General features: G+C 30.2%; 2 protein-coding genes across 2 annotated transcripts in view; both read left to right on the forward strand.

Moving 5' to 3' along the window:
• The window catches only part of LOC108756381 (fatty-acid amide hydrolase 2-like), a 25,460-nt gene that overhangs the window by 11,056 nt on the left and 1,487 nt on the right, over window positions 1-12,917 (forward strand). The window contains exons 3-8 of the mRNA XM_018500136.1: window positions 5,095-5,321; window positions 8,378-8,707; window positions 10,940-11,232; window positions 11,459-11,554; window positions 11,749-11,907; window positions 12,282-12,464. Coding sequence (XP_018355638.1) covers window positions 5,095-5,321; window positions 8,378-8,707; window positions 10,940-11,232; window positions 11,459-11,554; window positions 11,749-11,907; window positions 12,282-12,464 — 1,288 coding nt within the window. The remainder of the gene's footprint in view (window positions 1-5,094; window positions 5,322-8,377; window positions 8,708-10,939; window positions 11,233-11,458; window positions 11,555-11,748; window positions 11,908-12,281; window positions 12,465-12,917) is intronic.
• LOC108756380 (probable ribonuclease ZC3H12D) overlaps window positions 7,564-12,917 on the forward strand; it is a 65,076-nt gene continuing 59,722 nt past the window's right edge. The window contains exon 1 of the mRNA XM_018500135.1: window positions 7,564-7,569. The gene's annotated coding sequence lies outside the window, so the exon portion shown is untranslated. The remainder of the gene's footprint in view (window positions 7,570-12,917) is intronic.

A 12,917-nucleotide genomic window follows, 5' to 3' on the forward strand; every position in this document is an offset into this window, starting at 1 on the left:
TATATATCGTTGCATATTATAAAATGTCCTCCAATGAAACTTAACAAGCACCAAGATAATCTCATACGCAAAGAGCAGCAAGCTAGTGTAAGAAATAAGCGACAACACGAGAAAAATATCCGGGCGTTCCGGAATTTAGTCTTCTTCATATTGGTAGATTTCCATCCTATCACTGAGCCATACAGCCCTGACGCTGACAGCTTCTCTATTGTGCCTATTTCGACGCCTGAGCCGTAGAAAGTACTACATCGGAAAAACTGTGAAGAAAGGTTTCTATCAAGAAATGAACGAAAAGCAGTTTATTTCGCGTGAAGTGTGAAGACCGGTTTGTGTCGGAACGTATACGAAGTATAGTTTATATCGAGAAAATAAGAAGAACGGTTCAAGTCACATAAAATTAGAAGAGTCTATATATAGCGTAATATTTACTACTCGTAAATTACAAATTTAGTTACAGAAAATTAAATAATATATGAATAAATGAGTATGAGAAACAAGATTGAAAATCAAGACGATTCCTGTTCTCAGTCATATTATAAAATTTATGTGAGAAGAAAATATATAACCTCTTCTTTAATTTCACTTGACAAAAATCTGTAGTATAATGTTTGCCAATGTGTTACAAACTAAATGTTTCATATGGAATGTTTATGGAATATTGTAAAATATTTTTTTATGAAGTTACAAATGTGACATTGTTGTAATGTCTTTGAACGTTACAAACAAATCATCTTCAATAAAACGTTTCTTAGATGTTGCTAAACATTTCTTTTCTAACATCCTAAATTATTAAAATAGCCAAGATGTAACATTTTTGAAACATGAATGTTACAATTGTAATATTATTTTGAAACATTCATGAAACAATTTATGAACATTTTTTATGTAACATTTCAAATTTGCAGTATTGTTGCCGAAATGAAACATTCCCTGTATGTTTTATGTTTAGTGGGTATGAACATGTATTGTAAGAGCATTAAGGATCTTGTATCAAAAAACTCACGAAAAGTTCACATGGCGGTCGAAGAGTCGCGAATATTAGATTATTAATCGTAGACGTTAATCTCTAAAAGATGTCATATCATAACGGAACTTGGAAACTAGCGTGCTTAGCAGGGAACGAGAGCAATAAGAGAAATTAAAGAAAGCACGATCAATTGTCATTCGAATAAGGAAATACTTTTATTTAATGAGGACAAGGATTCAAACTTGGTGTACAATACTGAAACGCATGTTGTTACACCACGCTTGCTCAAAGACTAGAAATCCTCTAATTAGAGTCTGGTCACCTGAAGTAGCCGTCATTTTTCATCGAAATTGTGCGAAAGAAAAATCGTGCTATCTCATTTCATCTCACGCTACAGTGACGCTCTAAGTTGCAGCTCTATAGAGACGCTATATAAAGTTTCATAGTTTTTGACGAACATTCTGGCACATTCAGATGATTAGCTGGCAATTCAAATTTAAAAAACATAAAAATTTAGTAGTGTCTAATCATAAATATTATGACAGTAAGTCCATAGCTATGCATTTAAAATAAAAGCATAATGTATTATATTTTCATTATGCATTTAAATGGAATGTATGAAAAATGTCAAACCAACCACAAACTAGGGAGAAGGTGGTCAGACTCTGATTAGAGAATCTCTATCAAACTGCCCCAATATCTTGCGCTCTCTCTTTTACGTTCTCCTTGCAATCAAAGCGCAAGACGTCAGGCAATAGTACCAACACATTAGTGACTTTAGTGGCAAACATAACTCGAAAAACAAACTCTTTCAGTTTTGGCTTAAAATAATGTTAGTCTGAAACGTTTAAGTACTAAGTTAGTTTAGCAAGTCTCCTTTTTTTATGTACATTTTTGAAGATTTAAAACTTTGGCATATGTTAAAAGAAACGGAAATCACATCATTCTCAACTCTGATTTCGCTAAACAGTATATAAATCAAACTTTATCATTGACATACCTTAAGTTAGAACACTACAAAATTGAAAGCTTAAAACTAAAGCAGAAAAACGCTTAATTTTTTAAAAACTTCAATTCGATTTGAAATCAGTCGATAATCGACCTAATCCACGATTTCATTCGGGAGATAGGATTGCATTATATAATTTATTAGAGGTTAATTAACCTGGGATATCTTATACGACATATCGATTTTGATTTAACACTTTAGCGATTCTATAAGGTGACTTGTACTCAGGCTTTAATTTTTTATCTTCATAACTGAGTCTCTGATTATGACTAGACCGAATTTGCAAATCGAGAGCTTTTGATGTCGTTTGTTGCACATTGATTTATTGTATTCTTTGATTCTATCTGTAACATTTAATGCTTGTACCCGACTTTCTTCCCTTACTTCAGGGTCTGCATCGATCCCTACAATTTCAATCAAATATTTAACTAAGTCAATATCAGCGTAATTACGCTGATTGTAACCCAATAATATTTTTGAGGGTGAGGCTTTAAACGACGAATGATGCGTGTTATTAAATACATATTGCATTGTATCGAGATTAGATTTTCAGTTATTATGATCGTCTGTTAACGAAGATTTGAGAAAGCAGTTAATCCTTTCGATCAATCCGTTAACCCAAAGAGCCGTCACGGCAACCAGTCTGTGATTAATTTGTCTGTGAACAAAAAAGTAAACTTTCGATGTGAAGGCAGTCCCTCTATCTGATACTAAACCGTTCGGGTTTTCAAAATACGGAAAAGTACTGCCAGATGCTTTATAACCTCATTGGAAGAAGTCGATTTAGTTGTAGCAGTGGAAATCAAATGTAACGCGTGAAGCATCAATCACTATCAGGATATGCTTAAAATTGCTTTCACTTAAGGGATTAAAATGGTCTAATTGCAAAATTTGAAAGAGTTGAAGCGGAGTGTCAGTTAGCTGTATTTCACTCTCTCGGAGGTTTATCGATGTATTGACCAATAAGATAGGCAACACACTTTTTAATATATAGTCGTAAACGCATTTTCACAACATAACGAATCAATAATGTTTGGAAACCCCCCGAAGAGTCTTCTTTAAACTGTAATGCGCCATATTATCGTGATAAACGTGAATTATGTTATTTATTATTGAATTGGGAACGGCAGACTTAGACCGTTTGTCATCTTTTCTAAAAATCAAATTTTCAATTAATTCGAATTTAGGATTATCAGCAAACTCGAGCTGTTCAGCGATTTTTTTTAGCTTCGGATCTGATAGTTGTTTAAGCTCAAGTTTTCTATCCAAAGGCAATGCCTGTACTCATGCGGAAATATGACCGAGTGCATCGACATGCGCCATCTTATGTCCTGCTCGATGCGAAACTTTAATGATAGTTCTGTAAGCGATAATTCTGTAAACGGAGAATCTACCTTGCAAACCTTGGATTCAGGTTAATTGCATAAACAAGTGCATGACAATTATTGTAAATAACAAATCAAAGGACTCTTTCTATACAAAACGAATAATAATAAGTAACGGGCAAAGTAAGAGTCAACACATTTCTTTGGAATTAAACAAAAGAATATATTTAACAAAAGAATATATTTCAATTAACAAAGGTAAAATTATAACGTAAAAGATAGAATCAAAATTAAGAAAATAATTACAAGTTTCGGCTACTGGATTGAGCCCTCTTCAGACATTAACATAACGAAAAAATCGCAGAACAAAATCAATTATCGCAAATGATTGCATATTCGTAACATTCACAGTTCGGGTGAGTCTTGATGTAGAGTTCGACATTATTTCCGTACGATTGAACCGTCAAATGTATTAAAAAAAAAAAAAAAATTTTGACAAAGCTCTAGTTGATAAAGAGAAAAACTTAAAAACTTTACACAAAAAGATCTACGCGTAAATGAATTAACATATCAGAAATCTAATAAAAAATAATAAAAAATCTAATAAAAACTTACCAGAAATCATATATAAAAAAATATACAAACGAGTGTGTCCAAAAAGGAATAAAAAACTTTCGGAATATGTACAGAAAGAAAGAACGCAGATGTAAGACAGACATTACGCGCCGATTACTATGTACGTTCAGTAATGCGGATCAAAACAGACTGAGAGGAGACCGACTGTTAGTATCAGAAAGTCAAACTTTATTTGATGGGAATATATAAGCCTTGTGGAAACCATCAGTGTCAGCTTGTAAATTGAGACCATTCTTCTGCTTCTTGATATTAAGCATCTCGGAAACCAAACGTCTCCGATAGCAAGGCTCTTCGTCTAAAATTACGACTTCGTCCCATTGGAATTCGTGATCCAGCTGTCTCTTATGCTCAATTATGAACGGACAGAAGTATTGTATCTAATGTGATTGCGATGTTCAGCAATCCTGGTTTTTAATTTTCTGCTCGTCTGTCCCACGTATGAAGCATCACAATCACTATACGAAATCCTGTAGACCACATTGCTCTTCGATGTATGTGGACAAGTATCTTTCTGTACTTGGATGTATTTGTTCAATTTATTGAGACTACGGAAAGATACCCTGATGTCGTTTTTATTGAAACGTTTGAACTTTTCCGTGTGGAAAGGGATAAATGGCACCGTAAGCCAAGAAACAGATTCATTCGTCCCGACATTGTCAGCCAAACCTCTATGTGTTATGTGTCTATTTCTAATCAAATTTTTTATACGTTGATTGACTGTGTCAAAAATGAAGGTCAGTGGATGGTCATTGTCTAATAAAATGTTGATAATAAATGTCAAATTCTGTGTATAAAACTTAATGCGATGGCACTTTTTAATTTTTAGTCTTTTACACTCCAAACTGCCAATTAAAACAATAAATCACTTGTTTATAATTTCTTCCTTATTTGTAGCCATTTTCGTCTTTGGCGATTGGCCTATTTATACTAATTTAAAAAAAATTGTCTATATTCTTCAATATTGTTGGATACACGAGTCCTATAATAGTCACGAAAATTTATCTAAGATTGTTAATCTTTAATAATATCTCAAATATAGTTTCATCTAGAATTAAATTAAAATATATATTATACAACAAATATAGTTTCATTTAGAATTAAATTAAAATATATATTGTACAACAAAAGAATATGTACTTATACATATTTTGTTCTAGAACAAAAGAGGTTACATCAGAAGAGATTGTAAAAGCTTATATTGAAAGATGCAAGGAAGTAAACGATTTGATAAATGCAGTCGTGGAATGTAGATACTTAGATGCAATTGAAGAGGCGAAAGCAGTGGATGCCATGATAGAAAAAGATGTAGATTTGGAGAAAATAAGAATAACGCAGCCATTTTTGGGAGTACCGTTTACCACAAAGGAAAGCAATCGGGTTAAAGGTATATAAATTATATGTAGTAGTATGAAAATATTCAGAATTTTTAATTCAAGATTTTATTTTAAAAAAATTATTCAGTTAACAAGTTTTAATTAAAAATAGTTTTAATAAATTTTAAATTTCACGAGTTTGATAAGTATGTAAAGATAAATATAAATATTTTTATTTTATTAATTTTATTTAGCTTTATTTAAATATAATTTTGATTTAATGATTTGTAATATACAAAATATATTACTTTATTTATTTCTATCTCAAATGGATATTTCATTGTCGTGCATTTAATATATATAAAATATTTAACATTTGATATTAAGGTCTTAAACTTTTTATGAACAATAATTAAGTAACGTATGTGAATTTATGATATGATCACAAACTTCTATATAGAGGTTGCTGACTTCTGCGTGATAGAAATAAACGAATATGATTCCGAACAGCTGTTTTTGTTTTAATTGCATGCATATGCATACGTTTTGTCTATGAATGCCAATCTGGGGATTTATTCTGTAGATTTGTTCGCGTTGCATTCTTTAACATGCTCCAACATACTCCTATCACAGCTCCTATACATTCAAACGCGCTTTTTGAAATGAGTAGGAGCTATAGTAGCAGCACACACAGTTGAAATACGAATAAACTTTGAAACAAAAGTGAATTACAAAATTACAAAATTATTATTCTATTATTACAAAATTATTGTTTCTGTTGCTTGACGTTACATGCTTTACAATCGTAAACACTATTACTATTTCTTTTAATATGCATAGCACTATCTTCAAACAAGCGACGAAATTGGCAATCTAGATATAGAAGTTTGTACATAAAATTAATGGAATAAAGAAAAATGTGAGTCAAGCACTGGATGTCCGCGTGCAAAATATTTATTATTTAATACAAAATGTACAGACGTTTCGATTCTAATATGGATCTTTCTCAATATTGCAATCAACTCCGACGTCAACCTTTTATTTTGATTTATAATTGTATTATGTTAGTATTATATTATATTTATTATTTATTATCAACATTCTTTATTGTTATATTAATTTGAGTTGATTGCGATATTGAGAAGGATTAGGACATTAGGATCGAAACGTCTGTATATTTTTGTATTAAATAATAAATATTTTGCACGCGGACATCTAGTGTTTGGTTCGCATAGGCATCATTTTTCTTTGATTATTCTTTAGATTTCTTCCTATCAATTCTTTATATTGTACAATTAATGGGTAAATATTGACAACTAAAGATGTAATTAATGAATAAATACCGACAACAGGGAATCCAACTCCAATAATCTTGAGCTTGACATATGTTGTCAAAGTCATCTTAAGTAACTTTGCCTTAATAACTAAATGATCTCTTATATTTTTTGAGATATTTAAAATTAAAGTATAATTTTAGTAGTAAATTTTACTCGGATCCACAAACGAGATTCACCCTACACCCCCCTCCTATCAAAGGACATTCGACGCGAAGAGAGGTCCACACCCCTCCTAAAGCATCCGACTTACCATGCGAAGCGTGGCTCATCCCACCCTCCCCTTCCAGGTAGGAGGTAGACCTAGCTTCACATTGAAGTTTGATCACTTCTAGGTGGTCTCCCTCTGGAGATGGGATGTGGGATAAACCTCGTTTTGCGTGGAAAGTCCCCTTGGCAAGGAGAACTACACTTTAATTCTAAATATCTTAGAAACTCTAAGAGACCACCACCTAATTAAGACAAAGTTACTCAAAATTATGGCTTTGACAACATTATGTCAAAATCAAGGTCATTAGAGTTGAGTCTCTTGTTGTTAATATTTATCAATTAATGCAATTCTATACAAAACAAAAAATATAAAAACAAAGCACACTTAAGATCCATTAAGAAGTATTTATGTCTTATTTGTTGTGTACGACCTTATGAGATACTTAGTTTAATATTAAAAAAAAAAAAAATTAGTTGAGCGTAAATCAGTGTCAGTACATTTGAAAAAAAAAACAGGTATAGCACTTACATGAATGCGTGATAAAAATGAAAATGTTCTTTTATGTTAGTGTTTAAATCTATTTGTATATGCGCGTGAGATATTTCATATTTTATAATTCACAATATCAAAATAAAATATGAAATATCTAAGAAACTATTGAGTTTTAGATAGCATTATTTATGCTATTTTTTACACTTTTTATAAAGGTTCGAATACTATAGAGGATTGATTTATATAAAAAAATTTACATTGTTCCGTTAAGGATATTCTCCAGTCTTTTCACATAACATAAGGAGTAAATTAAATATTTAAAATAAGTTTGTAATTTATATATAGATCTCCTTGAATTTTTTCAGATTTTTTGTGTAGTTTTCTTTAAATAATTTTTTTAAATAGCTTACATTCTTATGAGAAGAGGAATTTTAAGTGATTTAATTGTAAATAAAATATAAAAATTTTGAAGAGTTAGATATAGAATAATGAAATTTAAAGATTTTTATTATTTCATTTTCAAATTAAAAAATAAAGTTTCACCGTATTATTTTCATATAAGAATATGAAATGTTCATGAATTCTCTTTAAATATGATTACACTAGTGAAAACGTGGCAACGCCAGAAAGTGGTTTCCACCAGAATTATCAATATCCAAATTAAATTTAAATTATATGTAAACAACTTTTATTCAAAATTTAGTTTAATTTAATTTAATTTTTTTTAAATTTAAGTTTTTAAATAAATTAAAATTATACTATTAAAATTTTTTTTATTACTTATTTTTGAGAAGATGGCAATAGCATTTTGCAGCCTTTGTTCTTTTGTGTTAAGATAAGAAAAGTCACATAATTCCTCTTCACTTTTTTAAACTGGAGAACTTCTTTAATAGAAAATGAAAATGATTTATATAATCTTGATAAAGTTAAACTACTATATTTTAAAATCATTTTATGTTTTTCTTACCGAATAATATTTGTCTGAATTAAAAAAAAAATGCATTAGAATAGAGAAACTTTTATTGTTCTAAGTAATAATGAAATTAATATTAATTAATCATATTTTCGTTATTATTAATTATCCTATTAGGTTTAATTCATTCAATGGGTCTACTTAGTCGTCGTAATCATCGTGCAGAAGAAGATGCCACAACAGTTCGTTTCTTCAAAGAGGCCGGTGGGATTTTAATTGCTACGACTAATATTCCTGAGCTCCTTTTATGGACTGAATCAAGAAATAATGTATATGGACAGACAAATAATCCTTACAACACCACTAGGACTGTCGGAGGTAGTAGTGGTGGAGATGCGGCCATTGTATCAGCGAGTGGTGCTCCATTCGCTCTTACTAGTGATATAGGAGGCTCCACAAGATTGCCCGCGTTCTTTAATGGATTATTCGGCCATAAACCCAGTGAAGGTCAATTATTAATGATATTATTATAATTATTACTATAATTATTACTGTAATTGCAAATTGATATATTATGTTCTATCCATTTAATTTTGAGAAAAAATGTAGATGAGTGTATGTGATATATCTAATAGCAAATATGATTGGATGCACTCAGTGCGCACTAATGCACATTAAAGCCATCGTATACAAATTGATGTAAAAATATGTATTTAATATAAATATAAAAACGGATTAAATCATGAAATCCTTAATGCATTTTGTTGTGCTGTTAAGTAAAATTTGATATAATCCGAAATATTTACATTTTACTTTTACATAAATTAAATTAATGTACAACGGCTTTAATATGCACTAGTACACATCAGTGCGTCCAAAACCGAATTTGCTATAACTAAATGATAAGTTTCAAATTTTATTTCATATTTGTATCTTTAACATGTTTAAAATTACATTATTAATGCAATTTTGAAATGAGGATAGGACTGCAGTGCAGTGAGGCGCGTTCGCCATCGCTAGGCACGTAATGTCTAACGATGGCAATTGCCGCATCATACGAACACTACGCCTAGCGACGGCGAATGCGCACCTCACCGCGCTGGGCGGTCTTATCGCACGCTTAATTGTTAAATATTGGTCTTCAATAATTTTTTTGCTTAAATATTAACTTTACAGAAAAACTGCAACAAACAAAAATCATTAATTTTCTTCTCATAAAACTCTTAAGAATTTTTTCAGAATTTTTAATAAACTTTTTAGCCGCATTTTCTCATTTTTACTAACATGAGAAAATACGGTTAAAAAAATTCTAAAAAAATTTCTCTACGAGAAGAAAATTAACAATTTTCATCTCTTGCAGTTTTCTTGTAAAGTTGATAATATTTAAGTAAAAACTTATTAAAGACCAATTTTCGGTAATTTTTAGCAATTAATATCTTCTTAACTATTGCGAAAATGCAAAATGATACAGGATTTTTCTTCTCAGTTTAGTCTATTCTGCTCCTTTGCGAAAGACTTATTACTAATTTTCAAACACTCTGTATATACAAAAGTCTTCTACCATTTTGCAATTTTCGTAACAGTTAACAAGATATTAATTATTAAAAATTGCCAAATATTGGTCTTGAATAATTTTTTATTCAAATACTATCTACTTTATAGAAAAGCTGCAAGAGACCAAAATCATTTATTTTTTTCTTATAAAGTTCTGAGAATTTAAAAAAAATTTTTAAAATACCGTATTTTCTTATGTTAGTAAAAATGAGAAAATGCGGTACTAAAAATTCTACAAAAATTCTCAGAACTTTATGAGAAGAAAATAAATGATTTTTGTCTCTTGCAGTTTTTCTTCAAAAAATTATTCAAGACCAATATTTGGTAATTTTTAGTAATTAATATCTTTTTAACTGTTGCGAAAATTGTAAAATGGTACACAGGACTTTTCGACTCAGTTTAGTCCGCTCTATCTACACAAAAGCGATTAGCAAAAACTTTCGAGACACCCTAGATATGTTTTTAGGTGAAACTTTTAAAACAAGAGCGAATATTAAAATTTAGATTAATAATTTAATGAAACATCCATAAATTAATAATTTTATAAAATAATATTTGTGATATACGTATATTAATTAAAGAAAAGTTATATTTGGGTATAAGCTCTTTTTTAAAAATTCAATAAGGCAGTTATTAATAGAAAATTTAATGTCTACAATTACAAAATAGAATATAGCAGAAATTATCGGTTGTGTTGAACTTTCTTTTGATATTATTTATAAAGCAATAAGTAATATTGTTCCAAATTTGTTCGCATTTTAATTCATTTGCCATTCTAAATTGAATATGAAATATATAATATCGCGCGAATTAATAAAAATTAATTAAGTAATGAATATTAATTGACCTGGAAAAATCAGGATTTTTATCTGGAATGTCCTGGAACATTGTTATCTTTGAATTAATTAGCCACATTATTAGCCACATGGACACTCTGAATATATGAAGTACTAAAATGTACAAGTTATGTATCATATTAAAAGGCTATTTAAGCGAAATCGAATAATGATTGCTTATCGTAAGGGAAACATTGGAACGTGAAAGAAATCGTTATCAAAGACAATAGATTTAATACTATCACATTTATTAGTATAAAATTAAGTCTTCTTTACTCATACTTAATAATGATAATAATAATAATAATAATAATAATAATAATAGTAATGTGATTATTGATATTATTAGGATTGACTCCAACAGCTGGAATCGGATTGCGTGAAAAAGATTATCCAGACACTATGTGTACAGTTGGACCGATCTGTAGAAAGGCTGAGGATCTGATCCCCTTTTTAAAGGTAGTGGTTGGCCCTAACGTGACTAAATTAAAGCTAGATGAGCCGGTCAATTTAAAGAATTTAAAAATATTTTATCAAGAGAGCTCTGGTGATTTGAGAGCAAGCAAAGTGAATAACACCATGCGAGCTACATTAATGAAAGCAGTGCAACATTTTAAAGAACTAACGGGTTCTGCAACAAAGGTAAAATCTTCACATTCTTTAATTTTGCATAAAGTAGTAAAGAGTTTATTAGATTTCTTCACTTTTTTTTTCTTAATTATTTAAAAATTTCTTTTTTTTTCCTTTCTGTTTCTTATAAAAGTTGATTTATTTTAATATTTAGAATTTTAATATTCTGTTCTTAAATTTTTTAGTAAATTAAAAAATTCGTATATGTAGGAAATTACTATATTTGTATATATTACAGATAAAAATACCAGGTTCTGAATACAGTTTCAAACTGTGGAGATATTGTATGAGTTACGAAGATATTAATTTCAAGTTGAACATAACAAATCGAAAAGTAAGAATTACATTTTATATATATATGTGTGTGCATGTGCGGTGTGTGCGACGTGTGTGTTTATACATACATCAAGACAATAGAATTTATGCAAATTTTAGCAATATTTAAATTCCATATTCCGTAAATATTTTATGACATTTGAAGTCTATGCCTTGATTCTCATCATTAAAAAAAACACATTTACTTTGCAGTATGTCTCTAGTGCGAGTGGAGAAATTTACAATTTACTCACTGGAAACTCACAGATAACGTTATCTGCTATTATGAAATTAATAGATGAAGATTTCTTTCCACGAGAGAACGCCGAATGGGCAAAAAATACCATTGCAAAAGCGAAACAATTTTTGACGGTAATTATTACTAAAGAGAAATTAGATATACAGGATGTCCATTGAACCATACAACTTTTGTTTGAAACATTTTTTCGTATCTACCACAGTTTTTGAGAAATCTTAATGCATTATTTAAAATGGAAGCCTGTACAAGGTGTAGAAAAAATGAATATATATCAGTTATATACGTTCAATTGAACCATTCAATCACAGTCCTAAAAAAAATAAACGAAACTTCCTAGATGAAAGTCACTGTGATTGACAGTGGGCAATTGCAACGGTGTGCAAGTGAACCGTTCCCGAAAAAAATAGTTGAAAAATATGTTTCTTAACGAATTGTTATGTGAATTCCTATATGTATCGTTGTGTTCATTGTGGAAATCATTCCGTAGGAGAAATTGAGTGATAATGGAGTATTGTTTTATCCTTCGGCACCGTTTCCTGCTGGTTATCATTATTCCGCATTTCTGAGACCCTACAACTTTAGCTATTGGGGTCTGTTTAATGTTTTGAGATTCCCAACGTGCCAAGTGCCACTGGGCTTAGATGAACAGGGCTTGCCAGTCGGTATTCAGGTGAGACTTACACACACACATACACGCACACACATACACACACACACACACACACACACACACACACACACAAAATGACTTTTACAAATTCACATTTAAATCCCATATTTACTATATATTTTGAATATTTATAGTTCAGAATTTTGTTTCTATCGTGCTAATCATTTAGTCGTGAGACTATATATCTAGGGTTGTTACAGACTTTGAGAGAAAAAATCATAGAAATTTAAATTAATTATGGAAAACGTAGAAAAGTCAAGGAAAAATACAAAAACCTAAAATTTTGAACTTTTTCTCACAATTTTTAAATATTTAAAAATATTTTTTCAATTCAGGTTTTAAGTTTAAGCCATTATTCTGACATTTTATGAATAGTATTTCAGAGAGAGGGGGGAGGGAGGGAGAGGGAGAGGGAGAGAGAGAGAGAGAGAGAGAGAGAGAGAAACCAAGATT

Source organism: Trachymyrmex septentrionalis, unplaced genomic scaffold, assembly GCF_001594115.1.
Source record: "Trachymyrmex septentrionalis isolate Tsep2-gDNA-1 unplaced genomic scaffold, Tsep1.0 scaffold126, whole genome shotgun sequence".
Lineage (NCBI taxonomy): Eukaryota > Metazoa > Arthropoda > Insecta > Hymenoptera > Formicidae > Trachymyrmex > Trachymyrmex septentrionalis.